The following is a 20463-nucleotide window of genomic DNA, read 5'->3' as shown; positions in this document are numbered from 1 at the left end:
TGTTTAAGCCAGGAGGGGGGAAGCAAAATGGAATTGTTTTAAGGTCATACGAAGGATCATTTTACCATTTGATTTTTAAGACCCCTTGAAGTATAAATAAATAAAAATATATATAAAAAGTTTTTCATAAATTTGCTAAACTTTTTAAAAACCTTTCATATTATAGGGTAGTCTGTAGATTGCAGAGATAAAAAAAAAGGTTACATCCATTTTAGAATAAGGCTGTAACGTAACAAAAGGTGGAAAAAGTCAAGGGTTTGAATAATTTTCTAATGGCACTTGTGTATGTATGTAGACACACATACAAATTAGTGGACTCCGCCATTTCAGAACCACCCGTTGCCGACAGGTGTACAAAGTTGAGCATGCAGACATGCAATAATCATTGACAAACATTGGCAGTAGCATGGCCTTACTGAAATGCTCAGTGACTCAACGTGCCACCGTCATAGGATGCCACCTTTCCAACAAATCAGTTGTCAAATTTCTGCACTGCTTGCGCTACACCGGTCAACTGGAAGTGGAAATGTCTCAGAGCAACAATGGTTCAGCCGCAAAGTGGTAGGCCACACAAGCTCACAGAACTGAACAGCGAGTGCTGAAGCACATAGCGTGTAAAAAAAAATAGTCAGTCCTCGGTTGCAAAACTCACTACAGAGTTCCAAACTGCCTCTGGAAGCAACCTCAGCACAATAACTGTTCTTTGGGAGATTCATGAAATGGGTTTCCATGGCCGAGCATCCGCACACAAGCCTAAGATCACCATGCGAAATGCCGAGCGTTGGCTGGAGTGGTGTAAAGCTCGCCACCATTGGACTCTGGAGCAGTGGAAACGCGTTCTCTGGAGTGATAAATCACGCTTCGCCATCTGGCAGTACGACGGACACCAGGAGAACGCTACCTGCCCCAATGCATATAGTGCCAACTGTAAAGATAGGTGGGGGAGGAATAATGGTCTAGGCCTGTTTTTCATGGTTCGGGCCACGCCCCTTAGTTCCAGTGAAGAGAAATCTTAACGCTACAGCATACAATGACATTCAAGACGATTCTGTGCTTCCAACTTTGTGGCAACATTTTGCAAAAGGCCCATTCCTGCTTCAGCATGACAATGACTCCGTGCACAAAGCGAGGTCCATAGAGAAATGGTTTGTCGGGTTTGGTGTGGAAGAACTTGACTGGCCTGCAGAGAGCCCTGACCTCAACCCCATTGGACACCTTTGGGATGAATTGGAACGCTGAATGCGAGCCAGGCCTAATCGCCCAACATCAGTGCCCAACCACACTAAGGTTGTGGCTGAAAGGAAGCAAGTCCCCACAGCAACGCTCCAACATCTAGTGGAAAGCCTTCCCAGAAGAGCGGAGGCTGTTTTAGCAGGGACCAACTCCATATTAATACCAATGGTTTTGGAATGAGATGTTGGACGAGCAGGTGTCCACATACTTTTGGTCATGTAGTGTACTTTCCTAAATGAGAGCAAAACATGTACGTGTTCATTAGAGTCTCACCTTGACACAGAGGGGTCATATTAGTATGTAGCCCAAACTGTTCTGACGCTACATACAGAAGTTGGGAGTTGGGCTGTACTGACTTCAGACGACGCTTGTGTGGGTCGCAGAGTAAACACCATCGTGTTCGTGAGACTCATATTTCCATCAAGTGGTCATAATAGTTTGTAGGCCAAACCGGTCGGGTGCTCCAGACCGATATTCAGGATGTCTCATGGTCTGACAAACTGCGCTCTAGCTCTGTCACCTTTCACCGCAAATGCAGAAGTGTTAAATAGGCGGATGCAGTGGATTGAAACACATCCAATGCAAAACAGATCTCTCTTGCTTAAACAGAATTCTTTTTAATGGGGATTTTTGTATTATGCTAATTTGATCAACCTTAGGTTAATGTCATCTCTCTCTCATAAAGAAAATGTTATTTGGAATTCGGTCAATTCAGGAAGTAAACTGAAATGTGTATTCCAATTCTCCTCAATGAGAAACTGGAATTGCAGTTGACTTCCTGAGATTAAATGGAATTAACCGTGACCCTGGTAGTCACTTCTCCACTATCGGTATAGTCACCTGGATGCCAACTTCTTGCACTGATAGTCAGCTAGCAGGTAGACATCTCCCTTCTCTGTCACCACCAATGTTGCCCCATTACTGGCCACTGCCATGGCGATGGTGACGTCCTTGTGGTACAGGGCAGACACCTGGCGAGGCGCGGTCACACACCTCTCCCCGTTGGGGTCCAACAGGTAGCCTAAAGGTCAACCATCACCACGTATAAAGTCAAGGTAGGGGAATGATAGAGCATATCATTAGTTGCCTTGGCTTAACTTCAAAGTCATTGGAAACCAATGTTATGCTATGGTGTGCCAGTCATCACGACTTACCCAGCTGCCCTCCGTTCAGTCCCACTGTGTAGACAGCCTCCCTGGTCCACAGAACTGTGTGGAATCTCCCCGCTGCTACACCAATAACAGTCCTGCCTTTAAGGGTCTTGGAGAATACCTACATCCCATTGGACAAGACCAACGTCAGTCAACAACCAATCCACACTAATTCAGCTTCCCTCAGATTCAAGTGTCTGCTGTGTACATGTTTGTCTTTGATGCATTGGATTTGTTCATGCAATTGTCATAACAAAAACACACATATATTGCTAAATGAGGCCCCGGGAGTTTTTTCCTTAGCTTGTCCTACTCCGCTCACGTGGTTAGGGACAACGCCCCATCTAGCTGCCTAGCTATGTAGTCTCTATGTGGGCACCATGCCTGGCCAGGTGTCTCTCTTACCTGTTTGGGCAGGTGGCTGGAGGCGGGCGGGGGAGCCAGGCCCAGCTGGTGGAAGGTGTTGAGGCCGAAGGTGTAGACATAGCCCTCCTCGGTCAGCACCACCGTGTGGTCCTTGGCTGCAGCCACCTGGGAGCAGTGATGAGACAGGAGCCCCTCCACCATCCGAGGAACCTGACCGATGATAAAAATCCACAGCCCTATTTCACTTTGAATAGTATGTTGTTTTTTTAATATATCAAATACTTTGAACGTTTGCTTGAGCCTGACCTGGAGTGCCTTCAAAAATGGGGCAATATTGAAGTTGACACTTTTGGGACGATTCCACTGGTTACATTGTGCCAGACAAGCTCAAACACATTTCAAAAAAAGTATTTCAAACCAGGTTAACACAGGTTTAGCACAGGTGTGCAAATCAACCCCAGGTACACTCAGGGTGGAGTGGTTATAGCTCATCAAGCTAGAAGCAGGTGAACAGAGTTAAACAGCCATACAGGAAGTCGCCTAGCAGTTAAGAGTGCTGGTCCAGTAACCAAAAGGTTGCTGGTTCGAATCACAGAGCCAATTGGGTGAAAAAACTGTCAATGTGCCCTTGAAAAAGGCACTTGACCCTAATTGCTCCTGGGTCGCTGTCAATAATGGCTGATCCCTGGTCATGACCCGCTCTCGAAGGGTGTCTCAGGGGGAGTGGGATATGCAAAAAAAAAAAAATCCAATTCACACATGGTAGATTTTACACTTATGTGACCAATAAAATTTGATAGGTCAGGTCAGATACAATATAGTATTCTCACCAGATATGTCTGTTCGTCCCCGTGTCCCAGCCGACCTCCCTGCCCGTGTCCACATGTATACACCTGCCCCTTCTGAGACAGGAACACGGAGTGGAACTTACACAGCACCACCTGAGAGGAAAGGAAACACATTTTTGGAGGTAATCAATAATGTAGGTCTATTCAGTGAGACAATTTTGCTCCACTGTCAAATTCTCATCACAAGAACTCAAAGAAAAAGACCGCAGCATGTTTGATTGATTGTTGATTGATTTCCGTGGCCAAACTAAGCCATCTCGTAGTAATAGTCAAATAGTGGAGGTACTATAGGCCGGGGCACAAGTGGAAAAGTAAACATCATTACTAATGCATTGTCCCCTCCTGCTCTCAATAGGGCGAAGGGGATGTTTCCCCGATGTATCACATTGATAACGAGACAGCCCCACACACATACCCGGCTCATTTAATTAAAGCATGTCATACTGGGATAAATATTTAACCCCTAGCACCTGTTGGACTGTGGGCAGGTTGCACTGAGGACAAAGGCTCTGCCTCCATGTAGGGGTACCAGTAGGTCACTGAGAGGTCTTGAAATGGGATCTGCTCCCCACTGAGCAAAGGTCATGAAAATGCACAGGTCATGAAAATGTGTATAAAATGTAGAAGCTAAACAGCAACCTGCCATAGGACAATAATGAAACTTCGATAAACTCAAAAGTTGGGTCATTACCTTTCAATATTACATCGGATATAGCTATAACGTATCTAACCCAAAGACTTTAGTCAAAATCTGTACTTAACTAGGAATGCATGCCACCCTATGACATCATGAGCTGTAGCAGAGCACGAGCTGATGTCATAGGAATGAATTCCCTAGCATAGCTCCCTGTGAAAAGGTCCTTCCTGTCAAGAGTCTAAATAACCGCTGGAAAAACAGTTCTAACCATAGTTAGGGCCTACATCTCCACAAAATTACCTCATAGATCTCTACAACATTACCTAAAAAACACAAAGTTATCTTACAAGGTTTCTTCCTCAGACCTCTCAGCACCATCTATACCAGTGATTGGTGTCTGACTCCTAAACTTGGAATAGGGTTAATTATCAGGTATCATATTTAAATATTGTGTGCTTAGGTTTAGAGGGTCTACACCAGACGTTAATGGTTATCTGTAGGAGAAAGATGTATGAGGGGTGCAATTAAGCTTGGAATGTGCCGAGTGCAGGGGAAACGACCACGTGGCAGCACTGATATAGCTTTCATAGTGTTCTTACACTGATAATTAGAACACCAGGGATCGTCAACTAGATTCAGCCGCGGCCCGATGTGTTTTTGAGCAGATGTTCAGGGGCCGGAACCTAATTCAAAATAATATGTAGACCACAAATTGACCGCAAGAAGCCCAAACAGATAATGTTTGTTTTAGTCAATCATTTCAAACCTTGCTTAAATTTGTATACGATCACATCTCTCTATTATGCACAGGAATACTTGGATCAGATTTATTAAAATTACTTGGAGCTGATTTCCTGCTGTTTTTACAGTCTTATGTCCAACGATGAAAATATTATTATTTTTTCCTCCAAAAACTTGGGGGCCAAATGAGACAATGGGCCACAAGTTGGGGAACCCTGCTCTGTACTAAAGAAAGAGAGACTGGGCAGTAACGCAGGTGCTGTCTGGTGCCAATAGCCTTAATCACACTAAGGGCCTCCACATGGCCATCAGGGACACTGTAGAGGGGACCGCACATAAGGCCAACGTGGGTTTAACCATGCAGAGCTGGGCTAGACAAAGCCAGACACAGAACCCAAGCCCAGTGCACCTGTCCTACTCCTCTCAGTCATTCACCCTCTCACTAAAAAGGAGCTTAGAATTTATATTTCAATTTCTGAAACCCCCAAATCAATAGTGATAGGAGGACAATGATGATGTCAGTCAGTGTTTCCCCGGTATTCATTTAGCTGCGGCGCATTGCCTCTAAACTGTTGCCACCACAGCAACGAAAAAAAAAGGGACAGTAAAAATATATATAGATATATATTAAAGCGATGCTAGTGATAACTGTCATCTTCTGGTAGATGTAAAGGCTTTCCCCAAAACATATGTTAAGTTAAAAGTAGCCTATGCCTACCTGGTAGAATGATTTCATGATTATTTGCGTCAATCCAGTGGGCATTTGTTTTGTCAACTCCATCATGTGTGCTACAGAAAAACACTGCAAACTAAAACAGTGCTTGGTGCATGTGCACTTGAATTAAAAGGTAACTACACATAAGACAGACTTCAAAAGTGGTCTCCTGATGTGATTTTAGCATCGTTACAAGAGAGCTACATAATAGCCAGTTACCATTGCTGCGATTTTACCCCTTATACCATACACAACCACCCAATAAGAACAATGCCAACTTATACGAACACCTTTATTTCCTAGTTCCTACCCATGCCCGTTGTTCCCAGGAGAGCAGTCTGTAGTGAGGGAATATCCCAGGAGGGGGTCTGTTTTGCAAGGGGGGGGGGGGGGCTGTTATCCAGGAGACCCAAACGGGACAACCGTGTTTACATAAGCATGGTTGTGATGGATCCCCTGGTGAGCCACATATTGAGGCCAAGTCTGTGTGGAGGGAGGAGGCCCCAGGAGACTAGGATGTTGAAGGTGGGGAAGCCCTATCATGACTCATGTGAGTGACTATCTAATAGCTGGTGGCAAACAGAGGCAGAACCCCTCCCCTTCAGAGGAAAGGAACAGAGCGTAGACTGAAAATAATTAAGGAGAACAGTTATTGGATCTCTATAGTAGTCAGTTTGTTTACCTGTTTGACGTAAACCCTGGTACGGGCAAACAGATCCACAATCTCTGGGTGATGCCTGCTCTCCTGGTTCCCGTGCCCCAGACTGAAATTGGTGTTGCTCCCCCAAGTATAAACCTCAGTGGGGTCTGAGAGAGAGAAAACAAAAGTTACAAAACTAGAAGTCTAGTGATGCACCAACATCACATTTTTGGCCAATACCGATATTTTCCTTCCATATTTCAAATTTTAGAGGCCTTAAGCATTCTAGTACAGTTAAATAGTTAACACACACACGGAAGCAGCGGTCTAAGGCACTGTATCTCAGCTCAAGAGGCTTCACTACAGTCCCTGGTTCAAATCCAGGCTGTATCACATCTGGCCGTGATTGGGAGTCCCATAGGGTTGCGCACAATAAGCCCAGCGTCGTCCGGGCCGTCATTGTAAATAAGAATTTGTTCTTAACTGACTTGCCTAGTTAAATAAAGGTTACACACACACACCACACTGACCAAAAAGTTAATTTGTTGGCATTTACGTATGTCCCCATTACCAGTAAAACATAATCAAAACCTATTTCTTTCACTTACTTGCTGTGCCATTTTGTTGTTCATTTATTCAGTCATTTCATTCTCCACCAGGATTTCTACAGAACGTCGTTTGGGTCTTTGCGTGTCAACAAAGATACGTCACATAACGACAATCTGTTTCAGTAGCTATAGTTATAGCTATAGTTCGCTAGCGTCGGCCGATACCGATGTTGGCATTTTTAGCTAATATCGTCCGATTCCGATATGTTCACCGATATATCGTGCATCCCTAGCAAAGACTTCCAACACTATTTTCTACAGGTAAACAACGATTGACAGCAGTCTTTACTATGTGCTTTAAAGAAACATCCGCCTTTTCACTTTTTAGTCATGCATTGTCTAAATGAGAGATGGATATGAAACGATAAGCGATCCTCACCCGTCTTCGTAAACACCACGTGTGCTGGCCTGTCCTTCATGGTTAAGTCCAGGACAGAGAGTCCCTCCTTATCCTGGGTGGAGAGAATGCCACCATGCTGCAACACAGAAGCACCATTCTAGACTAGGGCCAGTATGCTATTTCCCTATAACTACATCTAGCTGTAAGTGATGTAGTAGTTAAGAATAGAGAAGCAATCATTTAAAGTGTCAAGAAAAAGTATGTGAACCCTTTAGAACTACCTGGATTTCTGCATAAATTGGTACTAAAATTTGACCTGATTTTCATCTAAGTCACAACAATATGCAAACACAATGTGCTAAAACTAATAACACACATTATTGTATGTCTTGTCTATATTGAAAACGTAATTTAAACATTCACAGCGTAGGTTGGAAAGAGTATGTGAAATCCTAGGCGAATGACTTCTCCAAAAGCTAATTGGAGTCAGGAGTCAGCTAACCTGGAGCACAATCAATGAGTCGAGATTAGAGATGTAGGTTAGAGTTGCCCTGCCCTATAAAAAACACGGACACAATTTGAGTTTGCGATTTACAAGAGGCATTGCCTGATGTGAACCATTCCTTGAACAAAAGAGATCTCAGAAGACCTATGATTAACAATTGTTGACTTGCATAAAGCTGGAAAGGGTTACAAAAGCATCTCTAAAAGCCTTGATGTTCATCAGTCCACTGTAAGGCAAACTGTCTATAAATGGAGAAAGTTCAGCACTGTTGCTACTCTCCCTAGGAGTGGCCGTCCTGTAAAGATGACTGCAAGAGCACAGCGCAGAATGCTCAATGAGGTTAAGAAGAATCCTAGTGTCAGCTGAAGACTTACATAAATCTCTGGAACATAATAACATCTCTTTTGATGAGTCCAGAATACGTAAAACACTAAACAAGAACGGTGTTCATGGGAGGTCACCACGGAAGAAGCCACTGCTGTCCAAAAATAACATTGCTGCACATCTGACGTTTGCAAAAAAGCACCTGGATGTTCCACAGCGCTACTGGCAAAATTTTCTATGGCCAGATTAAACTAAAGTTGAGTTGTTTGGAAGGAAGGAACACACAGCATTGTGTGGAGAAAAAAAAGAGAAAAAAAAGAGCACAGCACACCAATACCAGAACCATTCCCCAACTGTAAAGTTACTAAAGTACAGTGGAGGGAGCATCATGGTTTGGGACTGCTTTGCTGCCTCAGGGCCTGGACAGCTTGCTATCGTCAATGGAAAAATATCAAGACATTTTGCAGGGCCATCTGTCTGCCAATTGAAGCTCAATAGAATTGGGTGATGCAACAGGACAACGACACATAACAAACTAAAACAAAAAAATACTGACCTCAACCTGATTGAGATGCTGTGGCATTACCTCAAGAGAGCGGTTCACACCAGACATCCCAAGAACATTTCTGATCTGAAACGGTTTTGTTAAGAGGAATTGTCCAAAATTCCTCCTGACCGTCATGCAGGTCTGATCCGCAACTACAGAAAACATTTGGTTGAGGTTATTGCTGGCAAAGGAGGGTCAACCAGTTATAAAATCCAAGGTTTCATATACTTTTTCAGAATTCCAGGAAATACAAAAGGGTTCACATACTTTTTCTTGCCACTGTATGTAGAGGCCAAAGGAGGCCCAGTCATCTAAACATTAGTTCTGAATCAGAGGGAGACTCACCTTAATGAGTGACATGAGGCAGTGAATGTGTCCGTAGAAGACACTGCGGTGCAGGGCGGTCCAGCCAGACTCCTTGTCCTTCACCATGAGGTCAGGGCTCTTGCTCTCCAGCATCCACTCCAGCAGGGCCCTCTTGCCCAGTGAGGCGGCCAGGTGCAGGGCCGTGCGACCGAAGGAGTCCCTCAGTGTGGCCGCGTTGTGGCAGTGGTTGTTGAGGAAGGCCCGCAGGCTCCCCTCTGAACCCCGCGTCAGCGCCGCCACCACTTCATCTGCATGCCGCACAGAGCGGCATTTTGGCGTGCAGTCCGGGTTTGCCATCACCACGCTCATCCTGAGAGACTTCTAAACTTTGCAGTAAACTCCCCGCTCTAAAGCAGCAAACTTACCCAGTCACGGAGACCCTGCTCCCCCCACTCCCAACTCTAAAACAAACAATGAAACAGCAACAAACCCTAAGAGAACGCTTTAGGTCAAGTCAATGTGACTTTGAAATTATAATGTTTTGTAAGTAGCTGCTCTCTGAAGAAAATAGAAAAAGGTGGGAGATTGTTATGGGGTGCTAGAATTGTGCTTGTGTTGAGATTCCACCGCACCCTAGCAACCCCATGGCCTTGTTTTAGGTCATCTTAGTCCACCATGTAGACCCAAAGCTCAACACAACCAAATGTGTTAGAAACATACAATGGCATCAGGAATTCAATAAACGTATATATAAATTATACACTTATATAAAATACAAATATACTATTAATATATTACAAAAAATATTCTCTCCTTTTCCAACTTCAAAAAAAAACATATACAATATTTTACAAAAGGCAGGTTCAATAACCCTCCAGAAAGTCCCTTCAAATAGTCCATCAAAATTGAGGGGAAAGACCCCCTTTCCCCCCCAAAAACACACAAAACCCTTCTCAAAACTCCATAATTGTATTGGGAACCTGGGGAATAAAGGGTGGACAAAGTCATTAGTTGTAAAACACTGGAAGCACATGCAAGGTAGAGAAAACAATTCATAGCTATATTCATGGATTCATAGCTACACAACATAAACCTGGCATGTACTAAATGTCTGTCCACAATGCCACAGAACAGGCATATTCAAAGTGCAAAGAACAAATGCATGCTCTGGAAAATCCAACGTACCCATCTGGCTCTTTAACTGTACTATGCTATATGGCTTGCTAGGTTTTAACCGTTTAATCTATGTTGAAAGGTCAACAGAGGTCAGAGTGCAGTTCAGCACCCCAGATAGGCAGGGACAGCCAGCAAGGATCAATTGACTTGACCCTACTATGCCTATAATAGTAGTCCAGCTAAGCTATGTCTATTGACTCCAGGCCAAAAATACTGCACAAAAGTTTTAGTAACACGAAAAAACAAAACAAATAAGGATATCAAAATAGGAACATGCAACAGTTTGAAACTGACTGTTTTCACAACATGCACAGCTTGGAGTTGTGAAAGTGAAAAACATGTTTTTAGATATAATAAAAAAAGGTATTTAAATAAAGATGCATTGGTCTGCAAAATACCTGTCAGATGTATGGTGTGCATTAGATGTCCACGGTGTAGTTAGCTAATCAACTCAGCTATGTTACGTAGCGAAGTTAGTAGCGGATCCAGTCGTAGCTGCTTCCATCTAGCATACTTGCTACTTAGCTAACTAGTTAATAACATAGTTGTACTAACGTTAAGTCTCATAGGAGTCTAGCACCAGACATTAGGCCTACAATTTTTTTACTCACTGGGCAGCTAGCTACAATGTAATCCAGTGGTATTACAACTAGTTATATGCATGTACACCATGATTTAACAGTTTCCTACAAGCGAATGAAGCGTTCATTCTCTAAATCCTGGCTAGTTACCTACTACATTGACAGCTAGCGAGCAATTGAACTTGGCTAACTGTAAATTAGCGACAAACCATTAACATATTGGACAATCTCAAATACTTTAAATTAAAACTTGTTATATACGTATTGTTGGCTTGTTACCCTGATGTGACCATCGAGATCTGAATGCTGCTACTGACACATCATCGCAAAACTCAGTTAAATTAGCAATGCTAGCGAGTTGCAGTGAAAATAGATTGCCACGATCACATTTCGCTTTCTCACCTGCCGCTAGATGAAGACGAAAGTGGTGATGAAGCTTGCTCCAACGGTACACACCGACTGTGTCATCTTTTCAAAAATATACATCGCTAAAAGCTCTTATTAAACCTGAATATTTGGCCAGAACAAACCAACTCCGCAGTTATGTAAGGATCCAAAAAAGGAGGGTGGCTGGGTAACACGGAGACTTCTGATTGGTTGAGAGATCTTGCAATCCCGTTTTCAATTGGACAGTGTCATTGCGTCATCGTGAAATTACCAAACGAAAGTCTGGTTGCATTTGTCAATGTAGAGTTGATTAAGCACTTTAAATGGTAAACTCGGCACATGTACTGAATGACTGCATTAAAAATATGAACACCGATATGTGCAGCAGTCACGGGAGAACGTATATCTTCTAGACACATATGTAGGTCCTTGATAGCGCCCCCTGTCACAGATGATTGGCACACCGTCAAAATCATTCCACTCGATTGATTGACGTCACTGCTTGGAGAAATTTGCTGTTTTTAAAAGTGACACATATTCTGAGTTAAGAGCTGGGAGTAAACTAGTTACATTAATGTATTAATTGGGGGGGGGGGGGGGGGGCAGAGTAGGTCCAGGTTTGCCTACCCTTGGGCCACTGGTTTTCAACTTGAAAAAAATAAATAATGACTTTAATTAATAAATGCATGAAGGTTACTGAAAAGGATTTTAAAAATTCTCCTCCACATCTCTTAGTTTCAATTGATGGTCATGTGGGCTCCAGTTAAGAATATGTAAGGGGTCAAGGGTAGAGCTAGGGTTATAAATTGGGTTCCCACCAGGGCTTGACACATGATTAAATATTGATGAATATTTCCTTCTCTTTTTTTGCTACAATAGCAGCATTATCCTGCATAATCCCAGGAGAACAGTTCTGCTACTGACTTTGGTACAATACTTTGGTAAAACTTCACATTAGGTTATTCTTCAGTGCCTATGCCTGTGTAGTTAAGAATAGTTTCAATGCAAAATGCTATATATCAATTTTCAGAAAAGTTGGTAAATAGGGTTTTTAAGTTTAAAGAATGTAGGAAGGAGATTGGTGTGTTTTTTCAGAATCTAATCATGGCATGGGATTGCTAAATGGGGCAGCAGGTAGCTTAGTGGTTAGAGTGCTGGGCCAATGACCAAAAGGTTGCTGGATCGAATCCCTGAGCTGATGTGATAAAAATTTGTTGTTCTGTCCCTGAACAAGGCAGTTAACCCACTGTTCCTTGGTAGGCCGTCATTGTAAATAATAAATTGTTATTTAACTGACTTGCCTGGTTCAATTAATAAATGTTTTTTTTTAAGGACAGACATGTATTTGTTTGAAATCTATCACGAAGATGATTTTATTTCATAGAGACAAACAATCACATTTTGTTGCAAAACGAGATACAATACATGTCCAAAAGTATGTGGACAAACTTTCAAATGAATGAATTTGTGTATTTCAGCCATACCCGTTGCCGACAGGTTTATAAAATTGAGTACACAGCCATGCAATCTCTATAGACAAACATTAGCAGTGGAATGGCCTTACTGAAGAGATTAGTGACTTTGAATGTGGCACCGTCATAGGATGCCAGCTTTCCAACAAGTCAGTTCCTCAAGTTTCTGCCCTGCTAGACTGCCCTGGTTAACTGTAAGTCCTGTTATTGTGAAGTGGAAACTTCTAGGAGCAACAAAGGTTCAGCCGCGAAGTGGTAGACCACACAAGCTCACAGAACGGGACCGACAAGTACTGAAGCATAAAGCATGTAAAAAAAATCATCTTTCCTCAGTCGCAACACTCACTACCGATTTACAAACTGCTTCTGAAAGCAACGTCAGCACAAGAACTGTTCGTCAAGAGATTCATGAAATGGGTTTACATGGCCGAGCATCCACACACAAGCCTAACATCACCATGTGCAATGCCCCACGTGGACTCTGGAGCAGTGGAAATGCGTTCTCTGGGGTGATAAATCACGCTTTACCACCAGTCAGTCCGACGGACGAATCTGGGTTTGGCTGATGTTAAGAGAACGCTACCTGCCAGAATGTTTGGTGGAGGAAGAATAATGGTCTGGGGGTGTTTTTCAAGGTTCGGGCTATGCCCCTTAATTCCAGTGAAGTGAAATCTAAATGCTACAGCATAAAATTATACTCTAGACAATTCTGTGCTTCTATCTTTGTGGCAACAGTTTGCGATAGGCCCTTTCCAGTTTTAGCATGACAATGCCCCCGTGCACAAAGCGAGGTCCATACAGAAATGGTCAGTCGAGATTGGTGTGGAATAACTTGACTGACCTGCACAGAGCACTGACCTCAACCCCATCAAACACCTTTGGGATGAATTGGAATGCCGAATTGCGAGCAAGGCCAAATCGCCCAACTTCAGTGCCCGACCTCTTGTGGCTGAATGGAAGGAAGTCCCCGCAGCAATGTTCCAACATCTAGTGGAAATCCTTTCCAGAAAACAAATTGCCTATATTTAACAGTCATATGAGATCTGGGCTCTGGTCACATGTAGTGTACAATACAGTGAATAGGGTGCTACTTGGGACGAGGCCAACTAAACGCTATAGCATGAGGCTACATTTATTATGGATAGAATTTACATATGAAATATTCAGGATACAAACATTCTATTCCAGTTAAACAATGGGATATATATAGCATTTTGCAACAAAAAACAGCAACATTTTAATACACATCTAAAATCTATGAATTAATAATCAGTCAAATTTGTAACACACATAAAGGTACACATAAGCATTTATTTCTGATGAAAAAACACAAATGTGGAAAAATTGGTGGATATTAAACCGTTTTGGAAATAAACTATTTTCATGCTGCTCTCCTTTATTTGGACCAGATTAAGTTCAGACATGGAACCGGAAGATCCTGGTGACCAGCAGTTTAGCTATTTTAAAAGGGGATACGTTTCTCTTATGTAATTACAAAAACATTACAGTGGATCACTAAAAATTATGTTAATAGATTATTATCAATTAACATTTGAATAGAATGTTGTTACAAGAGTAATTACAGTGCAGGTAGCCTAACGGTTAAGAGCGTTGGGCCAGTAACCAAGAGGTCACTGGTTTGAATCCCTTAGCTGACTAGGTGAAAAATCTGATGATGTGCCCTTGATCAAGGCACTTAGTCCAAATTACTCCAGTAAGTCGCTTTGGATAAGAGCGTCTGCTAAATGACGTACATGTAACTACATGTATAAGAACATGAAATTGACTGTGTGAACCTATGTACTGTCTCTCTCAAACACACACACACACGCAGCCTTCTTCACACTAACAGCATTGCTTGGTTTCTCTCCAACCCAGAACTTCATCAGTGTTATGCCCTGGACCCAGGGGACTATGTGCTCCTCATCAATCAATTAGGATTATATATCGGCTGTTAACTAATCTAAATTAATGATAACTGTCTAAATTAACACATGTACTGTATGGCCGTGCTGTCGGGTGAGGGGGCTCTAGTACACTCATTTTGTGGAACAAAAAAATATAGTAATATTTTATAAATTATTATATATTTTTTATTTATCTGCAGCACCATCAGCACCCCTATTTCCCATGGCTATGCTTACATGTTACTGCTGGCTATTCAAACTAATTGCAGCCCAGTAGGCTACATTAAACCACCCACATTAGCTTTCGATTGTCATTCCCCTCTAAAAGCACATAATAGCCTAAGTGAGGAAGTGCATTACACAAGTGATGGATTTTCATTTGACAAAAATCTTTCAATCGAAAAAATAAAGTCTGAGACTAATGGGTTCTTGTGTTCTGAGGTTTAAAATTGCATTCCCTTAGCTCTCCAGCACATTGGCTGAGTGGCCCTGATATCTACAATGTATCTGAGATGTAATTTACGATATTAAATCATATGCAATACTTGTTTACAGTTTCCTAACAATTGAGTACAGTTGATGATGCATTTGATTTTGGATCGAAAACCTGTCATTAGATTAGACCCGGCTACTTCAGCTATGAAGCGGTGGTTTATTTTGGCGCACACCCATGTCATTTTCTTGACCACAGTGAAATGCCCAATAGAGACTGCGCATATTGTGATTGTGTATGCATTTAAATAAATAAAGGAAACAAGAAATGTGAGCAATAACAAGGATATATAACTAATGTTTCATTTGTTGGACGACAACATCCGTTTACTGAAGTTTCCTTGCTCACCCGTTGTAATTTAACATGGTATAGCCCTCGCAGTGGTTTGTGCCGCGGTGGACTAATTTTCACATACTCCACTTGGAGAAGAGTGTATTCAGTTGATTCGAGGGAAGCAGTGTTGGACCAAGTGTGTGCACAGATGCTTTTGTGGTATCGTGTGTTCTGGGCGTTATTGGGAAATCTCCTCGAAATCTAATGGCTGTTTACGCACTTCACTTCAAAGGTTGACTCGAATATATTTGAGGGAGAACGGTGCGATCAAACGAACTGCAAGCGGATTTGAAAGCCCCCACTAACACGAGGATCATGGTGAGAGACTTGATTGGCAACCGAAACTTTTCTCTGCGTGTAAATGTATTGCGAGGATGCTGTTTAGCTAATGAATGTAGCCGCTGCCTCCCAGTTTCAATCGAAAGTAGAGCTATTTCCCGGAAAAAGGTTGAAAAGTAGCCTTTTCCACGTGGAGGATAGGAATTTGAACGTGGATTGACTCGGGGGAAAAAAAACATTTGTGCACTAATAAGCACTGTGCTTCGTTTCATCTATCAGATTCATTGGAACCACAGGTGAAAAAATGCGTTTTGTGAGCTCATTGTTACGTTGTAAACTTGAAGAATCCCGGGAAAATACGACTCTGCTTCGTTTGTGGTTTTTCTTTGCCATCCTTGTTTCAGATTCAGCCTGTCCTGACAAATGCGTCTGTTTCACGTCCACGGTAAAATGTGTGAACCAGGGTTTATTCATGGTTCCGCAACCATTGCCAGCAAACACTAAAACCCTGTTTATTACTGGGAACAATATTTCTCATCTCACAGCTGGGTCTTTCCCTGTGCCTCTTGAGCAGTTAACAGACTTGTATCTCACGGGAAACCAGGTGGAGCTGGTGGGCCACAATGTATTAAACAACTTGCCAAATCTCAGGCTGCTAGACTTGAGTAACAACAGGATTCTGAATTTTAGTGCTCAAGCCTTTCCTGATTACAACAAACTGCTGGATCTTAACCTCAGCAGGGCTTTTTACAATCATTCTTTCATGGATGAGCTCTTCAGCCTGCTACGGAGTGGCGGAGCCCTTCAACTTACCCGCTTAGACCTGTCTAACAATGACCTGGTTGTTCTCCCTGAGGGCATGTTCTCCCGCCTCCCCAACCTCACCATCCTCAACCTACAAAACAACTCCCTCATTTTCATCCGGAACGGGACGCTGAGTGTTCCTCCCCTCCGTGAGCTAGACTTGAGGGACAATGCCCTGAGGGAACTACCCAACGCTACACTGATGGACTTCAGCCTCAAGCCTGGGCTTCAGGTGCATCTGGCAGGGAACCCTTGGCTCTGTGACTGCAATATCGAGGACCTTGTGGCCTGGCTGAGGAGCTCCGAGCAGGTCACAGACAAGCAGAATATGACCTGTTCTGACCCTGAGGTTCTGCGGCAGTTACCATTGCTCCAGATAGAGGACTTGGAGTTGGAGTGTACCTTTTCAGGTGAAATGAAAAGTGTGCTGGAGACCTCGTATGTCTTCCTGGGCATGGTGCTGGCCTTGATCGGAGTGATATTTCTGCTGGTCCTCTACCTCAACAGGAAGGGGATAAAGCGTTGGATATACAATATTCGGGACGCGTGCAGGGACCACATGGAGGGATACCATTACAGGTATGAGATCAGCTCGGACCCCAGGTTGGCCAACCTCAGTCTCAACCCCGACATTTAAGAGGACCGCTATGTGAGCCAGGGCCCCACAGTGACTGAGGCATTATGACTTGTCAAGAGCAGGATATGCATGAGCATCTCTGTAATTCCGGGGGCTCCGGCCTGCAACCCCCCCCCCTGATAGTACTGTCCAGACTTCTACACCAGTCGTGACTCTTAGTAGCCTCAGTCATGACGACCCACAATCTGCCACCACGCATGCCCTTGGCCCCTGCAATGCAGTGTCTATTTGTTTTTGCACCTTTTCATGTAGATCAACGTTCCATGGACTGAGAATCATGACTCAGATGGGGTTTGTGAGAGGGCTCTATGTAATATAACATTTTCCCTTCCTTGAGCAAAATTGGATGGTAACGTAGAACTCCCAACTAAACAGACTTATTTTGACTGGTAGTAACTAGGCTATATACATAGGATATATATATATCCTTTCTGCTGGTTATATTTTAAACACTTTTGTTTCTACTTTCCTCCCACTGCACAGTGTTGCTATGCTTGTTTAGTTGTATTTATTCCTTTTTAATATAATTATTAAAGCACTTGCTAATTTCTCTCACTAGTATTGCACTTGTTAGGTGGACATTATCAACATTTTTCATGATGTACAGCTGAATAAAATGTCTTTCATTGCTGTTTTTCCTTTCTCGACTGAGGTCCTTTAAACTCCAGTGACTGAGGAATGTGCCGGTATTTGGGCACCAGAGAGATTCACGGTCACGAAATGGAGAAGTGCCCACTCCCTCGTTGCAGGTTCAAACACATGCATGCAGACACAGGACGTCATGCCACAGCCAGCACCGACCATACCACACAGGCAAGACTTTACATGGCACCTTTATACATTAACTCGTTCCCTGTCAGCTCGTGCAGATGAGACATTTACAGGCAGCAGTCGTTGTTGACTTTCCAATTTTTACTCTGAAGAGGTGAGAAAAGGCTAACTGGGACTTCTGAAGGTGGCAGAATTGACCTTGAAGATGAATTGATTTGAATGACTTTCCAATTAAAGTTAAGTCAACTTCCATTCTATTTGGGAAGCGAGACGTGACTGAATGTTCCTGTCCATTTAAATCCCTACTAGGATTCGGATAGAAATCCCTGGCGCGATAGTCAAATGATTGCATACCTCAGAACCATCCAAAATAATATTGAGGTGTAGCCCATGGTCAGTGGATTTCTATCTAAATCCTCTTTGGTTCAACTACACCAGTTACAGGATTGGCACTCATTTCAAAGCATTCCGACGTTGTGAGCTCAAAGGGGGAAAGTTAAGGGTTGTCTTTCCTGACAAATGCTAATGAGGGTACACAGTACCCAAGGTTGTTACGAGGAGGGCACTCTACAGGCATTATGGTATGGAAATGAGTTCATACTCTGCTTTAATCTGCAGTGTTTTAGTTGTGGCATTTTTAAAGTCTTGTTTTTCAAGCATTGTTTACTTTCCTGCTAACTAAATGCTGTGCTCTTCTTTTTTTCTTTCTGGTCGTCAAGTATGTATGAGTAAATATCAAATGTGGAACATTATTTTACAGGACAAGTGTTCATAATCTGGATTATGAGGTAACTGCAGAGTTGGTGAACGTTTTGAGTAAAACACCTGGCCATTACCTCACCATGCACATTGAAGACCACCCGGGAGGTAGTGTGAGTTAACGAGCACAAACAGAAACGCACTAAGTCTCTGTGCACGACTAACTACTACCTTTGCATAGCCCCGAGCTACTGTACAAATCCTCTTACCATAACAATGCCCAGACATCCCTCATTCAGTCACTGGTGGTATGTGCTTTTCGGGCAATGTGTTTGAATGTGAAAGTGTGTAAACATCTTTTCTTTTTTTTCAGGTTTGTGATCATAGAGATTGTCCAAATGAATGCAGTGTGTGGGGGTTAACCATGTTTCTTTGTCCCTCACTCTCAATATAAAGACAGTCTGTTTGCAGGGTCCAACAAGGATAATGCACTATAACCATTACACAGTAGATTCATTTTAACCCCGAATTGACTTATGGAGATGAGTTTAATATATGTAGGCCTATCACGTATTTCTTATGTCTCCAATCAATCTTCCCAAGGCATTGTTTGCTTTTTTTATTTTACTTTTATTTAACCAGGCAAGTCAGTTCAGAACTAATTCTTATTTTCAATGACAGCCTTGGAACTGTGGGTTAACTGCCTGTTCAGGGGCAGAATGACAGATTTGTACCTTGTCAGCTCGGGGGTTTGAACTTGCAACCTTCCAGTTACTAGTCCAAAACTAACCACTAGGCTACCCTGCCGTCCCTTTTAAATAAGCCAATAAAGTATCAGGAGTAGAGGCTAGCTATCCATTTCAGGAAATCATAGTTTTGTCATCTTAATTAGTTTTCAGCCAACCACCTTTGAGAGATACACACACACACACACACACACACTACCGTTCAAGTTTGGTGTCACTTAGAAATTATTGTGTTTGAAAGAAAAACACTTTTTTGGCCATTTTAAAATAACATCAAATTGATCAGAAGCACAGTGTCGACTTTATTAATGTTGTAAATGACTATTGTAGCTGGAAATGGCAGACTGAGAAGGAAAAAAATGGAATATCTACATAGACGTACAGAGGCTCATTATCAGCAAAACCATCACTCTTGTGTTCCAATGGCATGTTGTGTCAGCTAATCCAAGTTTATCACTTTAAAGGGCTAATTGATCATTAGAAAACCCTTTTGCAATTGTTAGCACAGCTGAAAACTAGCAGAGTTATTAAATAGTACCCGCACAACACCAGTCTCAACGTCAACAGTAAAGAGATGACTCCGGGATGCTGGCCTTCTAGGCAGAGTTCGTCTGTCTGTCTGTGTTCTTTTGCCCATCTCAATCTTTTCTTTTTATTGGCCAGTCTGAGATGTTGCTTTTTCTTTGCAACTCTGCCTAGAAGGCCAGCATCCCGGAGTTGCCTCTTCACTGTCGACGTTGAGACTGGTGTTTTGCTGGTACTATTTAATAAAGCTGCCAGTTGAGGACTTGAGGTGTCTGTTTCTCAAACTACACACTAATGTATTTGTCCTCTTGCTCAGTTGTGCACCGGTGCCTCCCACTCCTCTTTCTATTCTGGGTAGAGACCCTTTGCGCTGTTCTGTGAAGGGAGTAGTACACGGTGTTGTATGAGATCTTCAGTTTCTTGGCAATTTCTCGCATGGAATAGCCATCATTTCTCAGAACAAGAATAGACTGCGTTTCAGAAGAAAGGTATTTTGTTTCTGGCCATTTTGAGCCTGTAATCGAACCCACATGCTGATGCTCCAGATACTCAGCTAGTCTTAACTTCTTTGGGACAGTTAAGCTAACGTAGGCTAATGCAATTAGCATGAGGTTGTAAGTAACGAGAACTTCCCAGGACATAGACATATCTGATATTGGCAGAAAGCTTAAATTCTTGTTCAAATAAGTACA

The 20463-nt window shown here is 42.7% G+C and overlaps 2 protein-coding genes across 3 annotated transcripts in view; one reads left to right on the top strand and one right to left on the bottom strand.

Moving 5' to 3' along the window:
- Positions 1–11280, bottom strand: part of LOC135520011 (inhibitor of Bruton tyrosine kinase-like) — a 37278-nt gene extending 25998 nt beyond the window's left edge. For both annotated transcript variants that reach the window (XM_064945316.1, XM_064945317.1), the window contains exons 1-8: positions 11121–11280; positions 9001–9941; positions 7319–7415; positions 6374–6498; positions 3581–3691; positions 2790–2960; positions 2388–2505; positions 2074–2254 (exon numbers count right to left, since the gene is read on the bottom strand). In XM_064945316.1, coding sequence (XP_064801388.1) covers positions 2074–2254; positions 2388–2505; positions 2790–2960; positions 3581–3691; positions 6374–6498; positions 7319–7415; positions 9001–9330 — 1133 coding nt within the window. In that variant the 5' untranslated portion in view covers positions 9331–9941; positions 11121–11280. The remainder of the gene's footprint in view (positions 1–2073; positions 2255–2387; positions 2506–2789; positions 2961–3580; positions 3692–6373; positions 6499–7318; positions 7416–9000; positions 9942–11120) is intronic.
- Positions 11281–15380: 4100 nt separating this feature from the next.
- On the top strand, positions 15381–17141 carry tpbgb (trophoblast glycoprotein b). Its single transcript, XM_064945315.1, has one exon. The coding sequence runs from the start codon at positions 15894–15896 to the stop codon at positions 17028–17030; it is 1137 nt and encodes a 378-aa protein (XP_064801387.1). The 5' UTR covers positions 15381–15893; the 3' UTR covers positions 17031–17141.
- Positions 17142–20463: the final 3322 nt, after the last annotated feature.

This window comes from Oncorhynchus masou, chromosome 29 (assembly GCF_036934945.1).
Source record: "Oncorhynchus masou masou isolate Uvic2021 chromosome 29, UVic_Omas_1.1, whole genome shotgun sequence".
In the NCBI taxonomy this organism is placed as follows: domain Eukaryota; kingdom Metazoa; phylum Chordata; class Actinopteri; order Salmoniformes; family Salmonidae; genus Oncorhynchus; species Oncorhynchus masou.
Note: the sequence above shows the minus strand (reverse complement) of the source record. Positions and strands in the feature narration are given on the sequence as shown.